General features: G+C 39.0%; 1 protein-coding gene across 1 annotated transcript in view; it reads right to left on the bottom strand.

Annotated features, from left to right (window-relative positions):
- The window catches only part of LOC125240526 (inositol polyphosphate-4-phosphatase type I A-like), a 105,265-nt gene that overhangs the window by 23,817 nt on the left and 61,912 nt on the right, over window positions 1-19,536 (bottom strand). Inside the window, exons 5-11 of the mRNA XM_048148418.1 lie at window positions 8,688-8,849; window positions 7,058-7,401; window positions 5,436-5,620; window positions 4,764-4,920; window positions 3,743-3,936; window positions 1,762-1,874; window positions 406-644 (exon numbers count right to left, since the gene is read on the bottom strand). Of these exons, the coding sequence (XP_048004375.1) occupies window positions 406-644; window positions 1,762-1,874; window positions 3,743-3,936; window positions 4,764-4,920; window positions 5,436-5,620; window positions 7,058-7,401; window positions 8,688-8,849 (1,394 nt within the window). The remainder of the gene's footprint in view (window positions 1-405; window positions 645-1,761; window positions 1,875-3,742; window positions 3,937-4,763; window positions 4,921-5,435; window positions 5,621-7,057; window positions 7,402-8,687; window positions 8,850-19,536) is intronic.

The raw sequence follows: 19,536 nt of genomic DNA, 5'->3' as shown, positions 1-19,536 counted from the left end.
TTAAGTACACAGCAAAAAGGAGATATTTATTTATTAAATTTAATTAAATTTATTTATAAACATTACCTGGGAGTGCGCGGCGAAGCGCTGGTGGCCTAGCGGTAAGAGCGTGCGACTTTCGATCCGGAGGTCGCGGGTTCGAACCCCGGCTCGCACCAATGAGGTTTTTGGAACTTATGTGCGAAATCTCATTTGGTATTTGCCAGTCGCTTTTCGGTGATGGAAAACATCGTGAGGAAACCGGACTAATTCCAACAAGGCCTAGTTACCCCTCGGGTTGGAAGGTCAGATGGCAATCGCTTTCGTAAAACTAGTGCCTAGCCAAATCTCGGGATTAGTTGTCAGCTCCCATGAGCCGTGGCAAAATGCTGGGATAACGCAAGGAGGATGATGATGGATCAATACCTGGGAGTCTGCGAGCGCACAGACCGGAACGAATGGTTGAACAGCCTCCGTTCACTCTCGAAGTAGTCGTTGTGGAACTCCAGGTTCTTGATGTCGGGCGCGCTGGAGGAGAAGGGGGGCGGGTCCGCGGTGGGGGAGGCGTCCTTGGAGGAGCAGCAGGAGGAGAGCTCCTCGCAGTCGGAGACGGGCGCGTCCGCGGCGCTCAGCTGCTCGATTAGACGCTTTATTGTGCACGTTGTCTGGAATATTAGAGTTGGTCAAATATTGAGGAATGTACTAGTAAAGTACCTGACCCAGGATGTAAGGCCCGGTGCTTAACAATGCTTTTTCTAATACATCTTTGAGCAGTTCCCAAAAACTTTGTACATAGCCACGTCAGCAAATTTTAATTGATCCTTTCTTTTTTACCAACATTCAGTAATATAAGTCGATAAGATATATACAGGATAATTAAGAAAATATAGATACTAGAGAACCTTAATAACGTAATAAAAGTTACAAAAAAATTTAATTCATTAAATAAATTTTGGTAACAAAATAGGAATACAAACAAATGAGTAACTTTTTCCTTAATTTTTGTACAAACTTACTGAGAACTGGTGATTAAAAAAAAAACATGTCAATAATATATTAACCTGTCGATGGTTTAATTTTTTTTTTCATTACATCTGGTCCTTTTTGTACGCATTAGTGCGAGGAGTGCCATATGTACTGAAAAATTGCTATGTAATGATATTATATTGTTATGTAAATTTATCAATTTCCGCTACCTTAAGGTTATCTGGAAGAAATCGCTCTTTAGAGATAAGACCGCCTGTTGTTTACCTTTGTTCGTGTTGCTTCCTTGTTTTGTTTTGTATTGTTGTATTTTATCAAGGTGTGCAATAAAGAGTATTGTATTGTATTTTTAGGGTTCCGTACCTCAAAAGGAAAAAACGGAACCCTTATAGGATCACTTTGTTGTCCGTCTGTCCGTCCGTCCGTCCGTCTGTCAAGACCCTTTTTCTCAGGAACGCGTGGAGGTATGAAGCTGAAATTTATATCAATTACTCAGGTCTACTGTCCCTTGAAGCTGTGAAAAAATCAAACTTCTAAGCCAACGCAATCAAAAGATACAGCCGTTTATGCCGCAAATTTTCGACACTTGCAAGGGAATCAAAACCTACAGGGTGCTTCCCGTGAACTCAGAATCTTGAAATTTGGTACGAAGCAACGTCTTATAGCATAGATAAAGGAAAAATTACGAAAACCATAAATTTTTAGTTACATCACATAATATATGTAAACCTTGCAGGTTTGTACGGAACCCTCGGTGCGCGAGTCCGACTCGCACTTGGCCGGTTTTTTGTTATATACCTGTATTTCTGACTCGCTGCTGATTTTCTGAGGCCACCCGATGACCGAGAGAGACTCCTCGATGGCGTTGGGGTCCCACAGAGTTATCATTCTATTCACCTTGCTCTTTATATCTGTAATAAATAATAAACATTAATAAATAAATAAATATTATAGGACATTCTTACACAGATTGACTGAGCCCCGCGGTAAGCTCAAGAAGGCTTGTGTTGTGGGTACTCAGACAACGATATATATAAATGTATACATCGAAAACGTTCATGACTCAGGAACAAATATCTGTGCTCATCACACAAATAAATGCCCTTACCGGGATTTGAACCCAGGACCGCGGCTTAGCAGGCAGGGTCACTACCGACTGAGCCAGACCGGTCGTCGAAATCTGTAAACATTCATAACTTTTCGGATATAAAGCTCTTTATTGAAAGCCTGGCCAGCAATGACTACGCGCCATGTTGGGAATTTCATTAGAACTATTTACTTCATACCATAGAGGAATAAAGTATTATCAGTACTGCTACTTGTCAATAGATGTCGCCACGAACGAAGAGTCTAATGTTCACCAATTTTAGCTAATATTACAATAGTATTAATCAGTATTCTGTTTTCAATTCCTTCTGATTATAATTTAAGTTGTAAACTGTTCTAATATTAAATTTTTGGCAGACGAGACACTGTGACACCTAGTATTGTACTGTACTGGTACTGTAGTGTAGAGTAGTGGCACTGATAATTCACGCTATTTGACGCGTGATTGTCGCTAGATGTCACTATAACTACGCCTATACAAATAACTCGCATTTACTGATGTATGGAGTTACAACTCTTCCGTTACGCATTACTCTATGGCATAGAGTTCAGTATAGTATGAAGCATAGAGTCTATGCTTCATACTATATTTAACTGTCACTGCACGCGTCAAAATAACAGCGCCCTCTCGGTAGTCATATATTTTTTGCCAGGCTTTACATTACAGAGTTTAAATCGCGTCAGAGTCTAAATAAAAAGAGGTTTCATTAAACTTGGACTTATCTCAGATATAAAATTGAACAAACCGTAATTTTTTACACGCACATTGTAAGAAGATTGCACGAACGTGCCAATTTGAAGATTATCTAAGTAGGCAAACATTACAGGCTCTTTATAGTTAAGTTTCAAGTAGTATCTCGTCCCGGGGCACCGCCACACTGTCGCACCCAGCTCGGGTCTGGTCTGTAGTCTGTCTAGGGTTGCAAATAGAAAAAAAAACCAAATGTTTTTTTTTTTTCAGAATTATTAAAACATGAAAAAAACCGAGCACCATGTTTTTATATTTCTAAATATGGTTTTTTTATTTATTTATAAATATTATTGCACAACATAAAGTACAAATGGCGAACTTAATGCCTTAAGGCATTCTCTACCAGTCAACCATTGGACCAAACAGAAACTTACAATTGGTGCGGAAAATAAAACAGAAATTTAAATAGATATAAGTCACTATCTAAATACTATATGCATCATCAATATACATACATAAATAAGTACAATCATATACATAGTTTAGGTTTTCTTTCAGATGAACATATAATTCGACAATAACGGTTTTTCGTGAGTTGTAACGTGGTTCAATAACAATAAACGTACGTTTTAATTCGATGAAGATTCAGTATATACAAACGTTTATTGGGGAATCCCCGATGCGGCGTGCAGCGTGGAGAGGCGGTGGTGTTGCCAACAGTAAATAGTGATAACTGCCAACTACAGATTTCGTAAATGTTACTTTTATAAGACCAGAAATGAAAATTATTTGATTAAATTCGTTTGATAGTTAACATTAAGTTAAAAAAAACATAAAACAGTATTAACAGCTTTGCAAATTTTGAGATTTCGTACATTAGAAAAAAAACATACTCCAGAAAAAAAAACTGTTTTTTTTTCGCGTTCTTTTTTTTTCAAGCCATGAAAAAACCGTTTTTTTGCAACCCTAAGTCTGTCATACCTGCGACCAGCGCCATAGCCTCGCCGCCCCGGCCCGCCTGCACGCACGAGCAGACGCGCTCCGCGGCGGCCGCTACCTCGTCCCGGAGCGCCCGGATCGCCACCACACTGTCGTACTCCGCTTGGATCTTGTTGGCGGTCGCGGAGTCTATGGCGGCCTTCGTGCTGTTCACGTCTTTGGCTTGCTGGACTAGCCTGAGGACACACACACACATAATCTATAGCTAGTATACCGAAAAGGCGTTGACGCAGTACATGATTCTGCTCAAGTTCGATCTTTTGAAAAATGAAAAATGAAAATGAAATATTTATTTTTCAAGTAGGCATATTACAATGCGCATATGAACGTCAAATAAAGCTACGCCGGCTCTAACCCTACGCCTCAGCCTCGAGAAGATTTCAGTCCCCCCTCAGTTGGGAGGGGGGTATCCACTATGGGACCGGCAAGAAACTCGGCGGGCAACTTCTTTTCGGCGGGCAATTTTTTGTCAATTTGTGCTATTTTTAAGTTAAAATGCCATGTAATTTTCTATAAGGATTTATAAATATTATTAATAAAATAAGGATCTTTCACAGGTTGATTGTGTCCTATGATAAGCTCGAACCGACTAGGCCAAACCGGTCGACAAAATAAATGGCGTTGTATGTCTCTGTTTGCCTGTTGTCTGTTTGTCTGTTTCAGTATGCACGGCGCACAATGTCGCATCTGTCACTTACATGGCGACCCTGCCAAGATTCTTACCAGATGCATGTGTGAGCGTTACCGTATAAGCCCTCCCGTCCGTCAGTTCTTATTAGCACGACGCACATCTCGCCAGCGATGAAGTCGCATAACTACGTCACTTACATGGCGACCCTGCCAAGATTCTTACCAGATGCATGTGTGAGCATTACCGTATAAGCCCTCCCGTCCGTCAGTTCTTATTAGCACGACGCACATCTCGCCAGCGATGAAGTCGCATAACTACGTCACTTACATGGCGACCCTGCCAAGATTCTTACCCCATGTATGTCTGAGTTACCGTATAAGCCCTCCCGTCCGTTCGTTCTTGTTAGTGTGCACGGCGAAGGCGCCGGCGGTGACGACGTCGTGGAAGCCGGACTTGTTGAGCGTGTCGTTGTGCACCCACATGCGCTGCAGGTGGAGGTTGATCGGCGCGAACTCGAGGCTCGCGTGCTCTGTGGACAGTGGAGGGAGTGACGACTCTATGATAGCGCAAGTTCCTACTCGTATTACATATAGCCTGTCAACCAAATTTTGGCAGTAGCAATGTACATCAAACTAAAGTATGGTATCCCTATGAAACGAACAAAAACCAGCAATGTACGTCGAACAGCCACAGATATTTTTTTTTCAAGGGGCTCGCTCCTTCCTTACGTATTAGATAATGTATTAAAAAGGAACGGATATGTGCTAGTTATTTCTCTTTTTGGTAGGACGGAGATTTCCACAGATAAGATACAAATGACACGCGAACTTCCACCGATTTTCAAAACTAGTGTTGCTAGCCCGCGATTTTTCAAATTTGCCGCCTTTTTCTAGTGACAAGATTTGGTTGACGGTCTATAAATATTATATAAGCTACTAGACTCATATTGAATTTGGCACAACAAATTATTGTTTTCTGTAGTATTTGACATAAGTTCACAGTGCCTTAGTTTTTAATGTTATGCTGACTTATTTCAGGGCTCACCTTTCTTGGCGCTGGGCTTGAAGTGCTTGTCGGTGGCCAGGCCGCGCCGGCAGCGGCAGTAGTGCTGCAGCAGCGCCACGTGCGCGCCCACCAGCTCCAGCTGCTTGCGCTGCCAGTGCCCGCAGATCTCCCCCACCGAGAGCAGCTGCTCCAGCAACTCCTTCTCGCGCTCGATCAATATGTCCCTGGAAAATTACTTAACTCGATTTTGTGTCGATATCGTACAATATGGCCACTCCCGCTCCCCGCTGAAAGTGCCGCCCACCCCCTCTCGGTTAAATCACAATTACCGCCTGTCAAAAACGTGAACTGTCAACCTGTCATATCTCACTCATACAAGCATGGTACGCGTTCACCTACACGAGCTTAGAATGTGTGCTAGGAATGCGACACTTTCATATATTTGATCGCCAGTGTCCGAGATGTGGCACTGGCCCCACCGCGAGCTAGTAAGCTATGACCTATCGGCTATAAAAACGAACGAAAGATAATCACTCCCGTGTAAATAAAAGAGACACGGCGATGTTTATAGTTACTCGCCCGTGAACTATCAATATCGCCGTGTCTTTTATTTGCATGGAATGCTTATCTTTTGTTCGTTTTTATAGCCGATAGCGCATAGCTTACTAGCTCGCCCTGGGACCAGTGCCTTAGGGCCCATTTAGACGGTGCGAGAACTCGCATACGAGTTTTATTACATTGAGGTATTTGATGGCTGTGCATAATTGTATGTAACCTCAACAGCCCGCAATGTAACCAAAATCGTATGCGAGTTCGCGAGCCGTCTAAATCAGGCTTAAACACTCAACATGAGTAGTTCGCGAATGAAAGATTACTTCATGTATCTCTGTTTTAGTGTCACGCGGAGCGACCCGCACGACCAATTTGTATGAAGTTGATGTCCGCGCGGACCCGTCCGCGGTCGCGCCACTCTAAAACGATCCCTGAACTTAATACATATTCGTCCGATGCGGATCGCTCCGCGCGGTCGGTCCGCGTGACACTAAAACCAGCCTTATTCTGCGCAAATCGAGTTTTGTCAGACATAAAAAAACCGGCCAAGAGCGTGTCGGGCCACGCTCAGTGTAGTGTTCCGTAGTTTTCCGTATTTTCCTCAAAAACTACTGAACCTATCAAGTTCAAAACAATTTTCCTAAAAAGTCTTTATGAAGTTCTACTTTACTGATTTTTTTCATATTTTTTAAACATATGGTTCAAAAGTTAGAGGGGGGGACACACTTTTTTTTTCCTTTAGAAGCGATTATTACCGAAACTATTAATATTTTCAAAAAACCATTTTAATAAACCCTATATTCATATTCATTTTTAAATACCTATCCAAAAATATATCACACGATGGGGTTGGAATGAAAAAAAACTCTGTCCCCACTTTACATTTACCCTAACAAAACATTTTTTTTTACTTTTTATTTTACCACTTTGTCGGCGCGATTGATATACATATTGGTACCAAATTTCAGCTTTCTAGTGATAACGGTCGCTGAGATTATCCGCGGACGGACGGACGGACAGACAGACATGGCGAAACTATAAGGGTTCTTAGTTGACTACGGAACCCTAAAAATCGGGAAAACTTCGAGAAAAACACAGTATGTACTTACAAAAGTTGAGAGGGCAGTTGGAAGCAGATCTTCGCCTCCGCCATAACTTCATGCACAGTTATATCCCCGCCCAGTCCCGAATGGAATCTGTACGTCACTTGGTGACTGTTTACAAAATTCTGCTTCAAAACGTTTCCATAAGAAGGAAATTTTAGTTTGAGGCCTAATCTTGGCGGGAGGGATTGTGAGCGCCTGTGGCATTGTATTCTGTGCAAATCGACGGTCTTGTCCGAGTGCGCGGGGCTGCCGATGTAGGAGGGCTCCAGGCTCCAGCCGTTGATGGTCACGAACCCGACCGTCTTGTTCTCGCGAGTTGACAGGGCTACTCGTAGACGTTGGGAATCCTGTTCGAACAAGTTTACGCTCAATGACAGTGCCAAGATTGATACCCGAGCGAGCGATTCCACTTTTTGAATTTTTCGCTTGCTCGGGTATCAAATGTATCAATGTTGGCACCTGCTGTTAAACAACAACTTTGCCCCCTTGTAAATCAAATCATTATTATCAAAGACATTTATGTAACTCCGTATAGACGGATAAAGTCTAAGAAAAAAACGTACCTCAAAACCATAATGAAAAAGGTATGGTGGCCAAGATGGCGTTACACCTTTAAGGAACGCTCGGCTAGATGGCGCTAATAAAAAAAATTGTAATTTTAACACATATCAAGCTAAGAATATGGGCAAAATTGTCAAAACTGAAGTTCAAAAGTTTTAAGCCTGTGTCGAGAGATGGCAGTCTATGCACTGTGATTACACATATTACTTTGACAGTAACTCTCTATAATACTCGATTCTCTTTGCTATTATCGATGCATTGCATGTATTCAACAAACTTTACTAAAAGCCGATACCTAAGTCTATGAATAAAGAGTGCCTAAGTCGATACTGTCATACGGAACCCTCAAAAGTGAGTCAATACTTTAGCAAGTCTCAAGAAATTATAAAGCTGAAAAGTTGAGGTGCGCCAAACTAAAAGTACCGCGGCAACGTGAGGAAGCCCTAGCGAATTTCGCAATACGAGAATATTTCAAGATATTTGACGCTTCCCGACCGGATCACAGAAAATCATTTTTAATTTTATAAGTTATACCTTTTTCATATTCGGATCATCATCATCCTCCTTGCGTTATCCCGGCGTTTGCCACGGCTCATGGGAGCCTGGGGTCCGCTTTGAAAACTAATCCCAAGAATTGGCATAGGCACTAGTTTTCACGAAAGCGACTGCCATCTGACCTTCCAACCTGGAGGGTTAACTAGACCTTATTGGATTAGTCCGGTTTCCTCACGACGTTTTCCTTCACCGAAAAGCGACTGGCAAATATCAAATGACATTTCGCACATAAATTCCGAACAACTCATTGGTGCGAGCCGGGGAACCCATTTGATTTGACAGACTTGTACTTGTACCTTTCGAGAAACGGGCCCCAGCGCTTACTCATATTCGGATACTGTCCAAAAAAACTTTACGGTACACACCTTATATCTTGACATACATGTATAGTATGGCAGACTACGTAGGTAGGTGGTCACGGCGGTCTCCGAGACCCGCTCCTTGACGTCATAGACCACTATGCGGACCAGCGCTCCGGTGAGACCGTCGCTCGGAACACTTGTCTTAGACTACGCACCTGTATAGTGGCGAGCGTGAGCGAGGTGTACCCCATGGGCACGGCGGTCTCCGAGACCCGCTCCTTGACGTCATAGACCACTATGCGGACCAGCGCGTCGCCCGTGAGACCGTCGCTCGCTCGGAACAGTATGGTCTTCGAGAAGCAGGGATTACTGCACGTCTGTACAAAAAAGGTATATGTATAGTCGCCAGCATATATCGAAAGTAATTCTTCAGGTTAATTAATTTCTCTCAGAAACAAGCGTCTTAACTATTATTGTTACCAAATACAATTATGTACAGATGTAGTGCGAAAAGCTTTTCCTTCGGTTTTTTCCGGAAACGTTCGTATTTGTCATGCTAGTCACATCACAAGGTGTCAGTTCTTCTTCTTCGTAAAAATACGAGTCCTGGGTCGAGAGATGACAGTCTACGTACTGTGACATAGAGTAATCAATACTAATATTATAAATATGGGAAAGTGTGTGTGTCTGTTTGTTTGTCCGTCTTTCGCGGCAAAACGGAGCGACGAATTGACGTGATTTTTTAAGTGGAGATAGTTGAAAGGACGGAGAGTGACATAGGCTACTTTTTGACTCTTTCTAACGCGAGCGAAGCCGCGGGGAAAAAGCTAGTTCTCTATATACTCGATCCTCTTTTGTACGCGCCAGTTGACGGTACTGTCAGAATCCCAGGAACCCATAAATAACTCACATTTTGTTGTTAGCCATAGTCTTTAATGCACTGATTTTTGTACTTAATGCAATTAAGTTACAATATCATGAAATTATCACGAAGCAAGAAAATATTATATAACAGAGAAATATAGGTATAATTATATCATCAGTCATTAAAAATTCAAATCCATGTACTCATTTACAGAGTACATGGGGTTATCTAACAAAAGGTTTCTCAATTTGCGCTTAAATGCTTCGTCACATGGCTCATTTCTCAGATCGGCAGGTAAGTGCTCATAGTAAGTAGGACCGATGACTCGATGTAACTAAGTACGTATAGACGGATAAAGTCTAAGAAAAAAACGTACCTCAAAGACCTAGAGAAAAGGTACGGTGGCCTAGATGGCGTTACACCTTTGGGGACCGCTCGTCTAGATGGCGCTAATATTATTATTTGACATTTTAACACATATGAAGCTAACAATATGGGCCAAATTGTAAAAACTGAGGTTAAAACTTTTAAACTTGTGTCGAGAGATGGCAGTCTATGAACTGTGATTACACATTTTACTATGACAGTAACTCTCTATAATACTCGATCCTCTTTGCTTAAAATAATAGTAGTTGGAGTACTTGGAGTGTTAAACACTTTATTGTATAAGAAATAATTCACACGAGACAAATGCTTGTCATTAGTCCAAAGGCGAACTAATAGTACAGTCATCCAATCAGAATCATAGGCCACTGTAGAACCTTTGTACAATAAACGTCAATGTGACTTCTTATGGCAAATAGAACAAGGTTTAAATGAGACAGGGTTCTAGAGTGGCCTAGGATTCAAATTGGTTGACTGTACAGTCACCGGCATAAATAAGTGATGATTTCTGTACCTTGTCACATTAACATCTTGTTTGGAATGTCATACGAAGTTGTCGAATGATTAAAAGCGACAATGTACAGAAATCATCAGTTATGCGACATATACATTATTTAAATTTAGAATATAAAAACCGACATAGTGGACAGATTTCCATCAAACATGAAGAACACTCCCAACTAGAGATGGGCCGAATATTCGGTAAATATTCGGTATTCGGCATATTCGGCAAGTTTCCCAATGTTCGTATTCGGCCGAATAGATCGATTACCTTGCCGAATATTTACCGAATAAACAAGTAAACAAAAGCGTTGTTTCGTAATTCATCGGATAATGACATCCTATTTCAGCATTCTAAGGTCCCTTTGCTTTGGTAGTTAAAGAGAGTAAAAAATGCGTTAAAATATAAATATAATAATTTTGTGAAAAAGTAAAAATAACGTAGCACGTAAACGTAACAAATGTGTACATATGGCAACTCTAGAAACATGAATGTAAAAAACAAATTTAATCAAAATTTTCGTTTTTTAAATTTGACAGTGCAGTGTACAATTCACATCAACTACAACTGGAATATTAGAGAAAAGCCTTAAAGTAAGATAAAATAAATGTAAATCCAAACATTACAAATTAACTGACAGTACCACTCAAATGTTGCCAGTCATAATTTATAGTGGTAAAAATATTTACAAAAAACAGCGCATTTAACATAGACTCAAACGACACGAATGCTATCTGCATGCACTACCCGTAAGATTGTGCTACGCGCTACGCAGTAGAATAAAGGATATTGCACCTTATCTGTAAACCCAGTAGCCCCAATATGGATAAAAGCGACTCCAGTAAACATAAACCATTCACTTGCAAACATTGCAAGAGAAATATAGGAGAAAAACATTTCCTCTTGTGCTCGCAATGTACATCAGCTTTTCACATTACGTGCACATCGATAAGCAATAAGCTGTATGATTTAATGTCTGTTGTGAGCCGTAGGGCATGGAAGTGTAAACAATGCCTAAAAAGATATGTCAACCCAAGGACGGTAAATACAAATAATCAACCTAGTACGTCGAGCCTGACCTCGAATAAATTACACGTCTCACGAAGCAATTTAAAAATAAAACCAGCTTTAAATGTAAGGACCCGAAGAGGTTTAAGGAATGCTATTTTAAGTAAAGCAGGAGAGAACTATGAAAATGGAGCATCCGAAACAAGTACTTTGCAAGACAATGATTGCACAGAAAACACTGTCCCAGCTAACACAGATTGCGTACAAACACCGAACATTGCAATTAATGCACAAAAGTATAACGATAAAAATGACAACATGACTAGTATAGAGAATATCACAAGCACACCAACAGAAAATCAGAAACAACTCAGTGACTTGTCTAATTCACCAAACACCAGGTCCCCACCACCAACAACAATGGACAATATTATAAGCCAACCAGAAGACAAAGAGCAACAGCCAACAGAATCGTCCAGACAAAATCAACTTAACGCGTCATTGTCATTATTAATAGAAAGTGACACCAGTACACCAAAAGGAATTGATAAGCAACCTATAGGGCTGGCCTTGCAAAGTCCATGCGACTCGTCCATTACATCGTCATTCTCGTTATCGTTTTCGCAGGACGATACACTCGGAGAATCGGAATCTTCTACAGATATGATGAATCCAAGAACTTTAGCTTCAAATATCCATCCAAACAGAAGCCTCCCGGATTTGAGTACAAGTATCCAAGTTTATGATGAGCTTGAAAGAGCAAAGGAAAATAATGCGCTTCTCCAGGAAAAGTTAGATATAGCTGAAAATGAAATCGCAATACAAGTATCAGAAAATTATGAACTTAAACGCAAAATCGACAAATATAAAAGGAAAATCCGCACTCTTCTAAAAGTATGCACTTCCGCGCCTGGCAGTAATAATTCTATAAGGAAGTCTATAAAAAAGAACCACAATATACCCAGAACGGTGCCACAACTCAATATCACACAGACTACGCAAGATGAAAGTCTCGATAAATCCAATCCTGTGCCAGATATTCCAAACCCAGAGTATGCTACCTTGATTCTGTACCAAGAAAAGATATACGCCCTCACGGAAGAAGTGAGCCTACTACAATCTAGATTAATTGAAGCACAAAATAAAATAGAGGCTCTAACAACCGAAATTAAAATCTGGGAATCCTCAGCAGCTCAAGAAATTTTCAGAAAGGAAGTAGCTCCTGAAAATCTACCTTCGATATTTGACATACCGTCTTACCGTCCAAAAGTGTGCCTAATCAGTAGTTCCTCAAACGGTATCCTACAAATTGCAGAGCGACATCTAAGGAATGCTTATTGTTGCCACTATAAGATCCCAAATGGTGGCATTACCCAATTGATGGAAAACATCGAGGACAAATTAAAAAACTTCACATTATTGGACTTTGGCATTATATTGATAGGACATACGGACTTTGAATCAACTAAAGATTACGCTGAAATAGTAAACTTTATAAAAACCAAGCTCAAAAAAGTACAACACACGAACATTATACTTTGCTTACCAACTTTCAAGTGTACAAACCAAGTGTCTTTGTTTAATGCTCGCATAGATGACTTTAATTATAAGCTGTATCGTAATAATCTAGAAAATAAGTATGCAATCATCTTGGATTCGAACATGTGTCTGTCGCATGATCGTAATTATTACTCATTATTTAGCAGGAAAACTAGTCAAATAAACCGAAGGGGCGTCGAACGCATTTTCGAATCCATTATACAACATGTTAATTTACAAAATGATTTCTCTCTATCGAAAACTCAGCAAGACAATTCTCTACAAAAAACTGATGATAACGACTTAAAAAGTGAAATTAGTCAAAAAAGTAAAGAAGCTACAGTGGCAACACCAAACCCATCAACATTTTTTCGTCCATCACAAAAGTAATGCTAGTACAAAATTCATAAATTGCAGTAAGTCAAATCAAATTTGCGTGTTACACCAAAATATTGCTGGACTTCGAAACAAAACTGATCAACTTACGGTCTGCCTGGATAACTTTATTGATGACCAAACAAACATTGATGTACTATGTATCACAGAACACAATATAAGTGCAAGCTGTAAAGACATAGTTCTTATTGAAAACTATCAAATGGCAGCATCCTTTATGAGGGACAAAAAGAGGGGAGGTGCATGCATTCTGGTAAAAAACGGCCATGTTTTTAAAGAGATCACTGAGGTGAAAGATCTATCGGTTAGCGGAATTTTTGAATGCTGTGCTATAGAACTAGTAAGGCATAAGTTAGTAATAATATGTGTATATAGAGTACCGAAATCAAACCAAATGTACTTAAATGTATTTTTTGAAAAACTCGATTTAATTTTGTACAATGTGTGCAAAAAAACTCGACATCACATTGTTTTGTGTGGGGATTTTAATATAAACACTTTAAACAATAATAATATAACTCAGGAATTTGTCAACTGTTTACTGTCATACAATCTTCACTTACAAGTTAAGCAACCCACAAGAATTTCCTCGGGCACTTGTATAGATAATGTGGCCCACAATATAACGAGGAACTGTGAAATTAACGTTATTGAACTTGCTTTATCTGATCATACTGCGCAGTTATTAAAAATACCTATAAAATGCACTTTAACGGTTGATAAATGGCAAGTACAAAAAAGAGACTATAGTACAGATAATCTTAGGAAATTTAGACATTGTATAGAAAATATTTCGTTTATTGAAATGATGGATGCAAAAAATTCGAATGACGCTTTTAATAGTTTTCATACTACTTTTAAATTGTTTTATGACCTTTGTTTCCCTCTGAATACAATTACTATAAGAAGTACTAAACGGCCTGCATGGATCACACAAGGCATCAAACAATGTTGTAAAACCAAAAGAAAGCTTTTATGGGAATACAGGACTAATTCTTCGGTGGAAAATAAAATAAAATTAAAAAACTATTCCACCAAATTGAAAGCGATCACTAAATTGTCTCAACGCATGCACAATACAAAAACAATTCTTGCGTCTGACAACAAAACTAAAACGGCATGGCAAGTTATAAATAAATCAAAGCTTAACCGCCCTAAGGATTATATTAAAAAGGTAAAATATGAAAACTCTGTCATATGTGATCCAAAAGACATAGCAAATGCATTCAATAGTTATTATAAAGAAAAGGCAACTGTAAATAGCGGTAGTAAGACCAACCACAACCTTATTAGTAACAGATTGGCATCTATGTTTATGTTACCAAGTACTCCAATGGATATATACAAAATCATAAGAGAATTAAAGAATAAGAAAAGTGTAGGGCACGATGATGTATCAACGATAGTAATTAAACATGTGGCAGATTGTATTTCGCCACATTTAAGTTATCTTATTAATATCTGTATAAGTGAAGGTGTTTTCCCTGATGTTCTCAAGACAAGTATTGTAAAGCCAATGTTTAAGAAAGATGATAAAGAAGACGTAAAATCATATAGGCCTATAGCCCTCTTGTCAATATTTGCAAAAATATTTGAAAAATATATCCACAAAGAACTGTACAGGTATTTGGAAAGTAAAAGTATATTAACAAAAGAACAACAAGGATTCCGCAAAGAGAGATCCACAACAATGGCAATATTTAATCTGCTCAGAATCGTCACAGAAAACATGGACAAAAGAAGGCCAGTTTGTAGTGTTTTCATGGATATGACCCAGGCGTTTGACTTTGTTGACCATAACCTCCTTCTTAATAAATTAAATAATTATGGAATTCGAGGGAATATTCTTCAATTACTACAATCTTATTTGACCAATAGACATCAATATGTAGAAATAACTAGGCTAGATCAAAAATCTAAAAAAGAGACTTCTTTCCTTTCTGAGAGCCGCATTATTAAGTATGGAGTACCACAAGGGTCTGTGCTCGGTCCTTTGTTATTTATCATTTATATTAACGACCTACCGAAAATAGTAGATTATCCAATGACTCTATTTGCTGATGACAGTACAGTAATTATAGAATGTAAAGATAGAACGACATATAAAACCGATATCAATTTAGCAGTAAGTACTATCATCCAATGGTTAGAAAATAATAATCTTAAAGTAAATCTAACTAAAACGAAGGTAGTGCATTTTAGTCAACGCAAACCTAACATACCAAGCATTCATATTTCATACGAAAACTGCAAATTGGATGAATCAGAAAATATAAATTTTTTGGGAGTGCACATTGACAAAAGTCTGAACTGGAAAAGTCACGTACAATTTATTTGCTCAAAACTAGCAACATCAGCATATGCACTTAACCAGTTGAGACAAATAGTAAACATAGAGGTAGTCATATCAGCATATCATGCGTTAGTAGCATCTGTTCTGAGGTATGGGGTTATCTTTTGGGGGAATAGTACCGACCGAGAATGTGTTCTGAAATCTCAAAAGAGATGTATTAGAGCAATGTTTGGACTGAAAACGCTAGATAGTAGTAGACCGTATTTTGCAAAATATAATATTTTGACATTTCCCTCCATTTATATCTACGAAGTAGCTTTATTTGTCAAAAATAACCCTGACATATTTCAGAGGCAAAACTCGGTGTGTGCCTCTTTAAGAGAACGAGATAACAGCAGAATTCATAATCAACTTGCTAATACTGCCTTGTTGAGGAAAAGCATACTTGGTACAGCACCTAGAATATATAATAAGATACCAAAGGAAATTAGGGATAGTAGTATTAATTTATTCAAGCGACATTTAAAGAATTTATTATTAAAGAAATGTTATTATAATGTAAATGATTTTGTTAATGATGTTAGCTTTTAAGTCAAATGTATAATTTATATTATATTTGTAAATTAATTTTAAGGCATGCGTAAAAGCTAGACTGCTTTATAGGTACTATATAGAGTTATAGATGTATTATAAGTAGAATAAGCATTTGTACGCCGAGAGGCATATCATGAAGGACTATTACCCTGTATACAACATCATAATTTTAATTTACTCATGTTAACAAATAAAGCATCTTATCTTATCTTATCTTATCTTAAATTATTGGAAAGTTTTTAACTTAGTTACATTCGGCCAAATGTTCGGTTCGGTAACAGCTGAACCGAATGTTCGACCCACTAGATCAAGCAAACGTATCTACTTAGCGTGTCAAATAAACTCAGTGAAATCCACTGAGTTGTCCGTCTTTACTCGCAGCTTGCAGCTTTCGGGCGTCAATTTTTGTAAGTTGAAGTCAACCAAAACATAAAAAATGCCTCGTTACGTGATATTCAATTGCAACAACACAAAAATTATGAACAATCAAGAGCCTGAGACATATTTAAAATTACAGGCAAGAATCAACTTCAGTACAAAATTTGACACGCTCGGCCCCTATACAAATATATGATTTGTTTCTTCTATCTAAATTAAGTTCTGTGGTTCGACCGAATATTCGTATTCGGCAAAGTCCGTATTCGGCCCATCTCTAATCCCAAGTCCCAACTAATTCAGTTTTGAATGAAAAAAAACTAAATCTAAAGAGGTTCATCCGTTCGGGAGCTACGATGCCACCGACAGACTGCCTGCGTGCAAAAGCACATTTAGTCTGAGAGTGTGATGAAAAAGTTGTTCGGTAAGTACCTAGATAATTTTTGACATCCACGTAAAACAGTAATGAACGTATTTCCCGGTGATGCTGTGGCGAGCGCAGTAATCTCATCGCGTCTGGCGCCGGCCAGGAAATCTAACTGACGGTCAAGGTATTATAACCTAACCACAAAATTAAAATTTTGAAAAAACCCCCGACCGCGACCTAGTGAACCGATTTTCATGAAACATGGCTAAGAACACTCCCGACTAACTCAGCTTTCAGACAAAAAAAAAACTAAATCAAAATCGGTTCATCCGTTCGAGAGCTACGATGCCACAGACAGACACACACACAGACAGACAGACACACACACAGACAGACAGACAAACAGACAAACAGACAGACAGACAGACAGACATACACACAGACAGACACGTCAAACTTATAACACCCCTTCGTTTTTGCGTCGGGGGTTAAAAATACAGTACCTACAGTCGCCGGCAAAAACATCGCACTAAATGAAGGCCGCATAAATATCTGACACGTTTTAGAAATAAGATTGTGTCAGATATTTTTGAGCCTTTTCTTTTTTTTTTTCAAAGTAGTCGGGGTGGACTTCTTTTGGATTTGGAAATTTTTAGGTGGTTTCCACTCAGAATCCCGAGCTTTTTCAATGCTAATAGGAGAAAAAAAGTGTCCCAAGGTTTTTTCCCATTCCGTTACCATTTTTAGGGTTCCGTAGTCAACTAGGAACCCTTATAGTTTCGCCATGTCTGTCTGTCCGTCCGTCCGTCCGTCCGTCCGTCCGTCCGTCCGTCCGAGGATAATCTCAGTAACCATTAGCACTAGAAAGCTGAAATTTGGTACCAATATGTATGTCAATCATGCCAACAAAGTGCAAAAATAAAAAATGGAAAAAAAATGTTTTATTAGGGTACCCCCCCTACATGTAAAGTGGGGGCATATATTTTATTTCATTCCAACCCCAACGTATGATATATTGTTGGATAGGTATTTGAAAATGAATAAGGGTTTACTAAGATCGTTTTTTGATAATATTAATATTTTCGGAAATAATCGCTCCTAAAGGAAAAAACCGGCCAAGAGCGTGTCGGGCCACACTCAGTGTAGGGTTCCGTAGTTTTCCGTATTTTTCTCAAAAACTACTGAACCTATCAAGTTTAAAACAATTTTCCTAGAAAGTCTTTATAAAGTTCTAGTTTTGTGATTTTTTTTATATTTTTTAAACATATGGTTCAAAAGTTAGACGGGGGGGGGGGACGCACTTTTTTTTCCTTTAGGAGCGATTATTTCCGAAAATATTAATATTATCAAAAAACGATCTTAGTAAACCCTTATTCATTTTCAAATACCTATCCAACAATATATCATACGTTGGGGTTGGAATGAAATAAAATATATGCCCCCACTTTACATGTAGGGGGGGTACCCTAATAAAACATTTTTTTCCATTTTTTATTTTTGCACTTTGTTGGCATGATTGACATACATATTGGTACCAAATTTCAGCTTTCTAGTGCTAATGGTTACTGAGATTATCCTCGGACGGACGGACGGACGGACGGACGGACGGACGGACAGACAGACATGGCGAAACTATAAGGGTTCCTAGTTGACTACGGAACCCTAAAAAAGTGCGTCCCCCCCCTCTAACTTTTGAACCATATGTTTAAAAAATATAAAAAAAATCACAAAAGTAGAACTTTATAAAGATTTTCTAGGAAAATTGTTTTGAACTTGATAGGTTCAGTAGTTTTTGAGAAAAATACGGAAAACTACGGAACCCTACACTGAGCGTGGCCCGACACGCTCTTGGCCGGTTTTTTTTCATTACGTTTTGTATGGCGGTAACGGAATGGAAGGTTTGAAAAATGTATGGAAGTCTTGGGACTTTTTTTTCCTAGCAGGATCGAAAGACCTCGCGATTCTGAGTGTGAATCGCGTAAAAAAATACCCATGTTGCAAAAAAAAGTGGGGTGCACAACTTTGAAACAAGGGGCCCTTTTACGGCATCTTTTTGCCGAAAAGTTGGCATATACTCGTACTTTTGGTTCGTTTTTTCATTCGTTACTATTGATGCTGACATTGCTGACTGTACAAGTGTACACTTATTGCATTGTAGTGAGGTGAAAAAGTGGATACATCTCTTTGAAGTCGACTGTACCTGGGGAACTAAACTACGTAAGCCAAAAGTCGACTAACATGTCATTTTGGCAGTTTATATCAAAGTTTCTAGTTATTTATATACCGGGTGCCCGGTAATTAATGGACAACCTTTTAACCACCAAGAGGGCACCTTATACTGGTCCAGAAAATCGACATTAAGGTTTAGTAAAAGTCGCCTGGTTTTCGAGATTTTCACACTTTTTAAAATTTTAGATAGTATTAAAATTTTAAAAATTGTGAAAATCTCGAAAACCAGGCGACAGGCCTTTTAACCACCAAGAGGGCACATTATACTGGTCCAGAAAATCGACATTAAGGTTTAGTAAAAGTCGCCTGGTTTTCGAGATTTTCACACTTTTTAAAATTTTAGGTAGTATTAAAATTTTAAAAATTGTGAAAATCTCGAAAACCAGGCTACTTTTGCTAAACCTTAATGTCGATTTTCTGGACCAGTATAAGGTGCCCTCTTGGTGGATAAAAGGTTGTCCATTAATTACCGGGCACCCGGTATACATATACTACAGGTAGGTATTTACGCT

The sequence above is a fragment of the Leguminivora glycinivorella genome, chromosome Z (genome assembly GCF_023078275.1).
Source record: "Leguminivora glycinivorella isolate SPB_JAAS2020 chromosome Z, LegGlyc_1.1, whole genome shotgun sequence".
NCBI lineage: Eukaryota > Metazoa > Arthropoda > Insecta > Lepidoptera > Tortricidae > Leguminivora > Leguminivora glycinivorella.
Note: the sequence above shows the minus strand (reverse complement) of the source record. Positions and strands in the feature narration are given on the sequence as shown.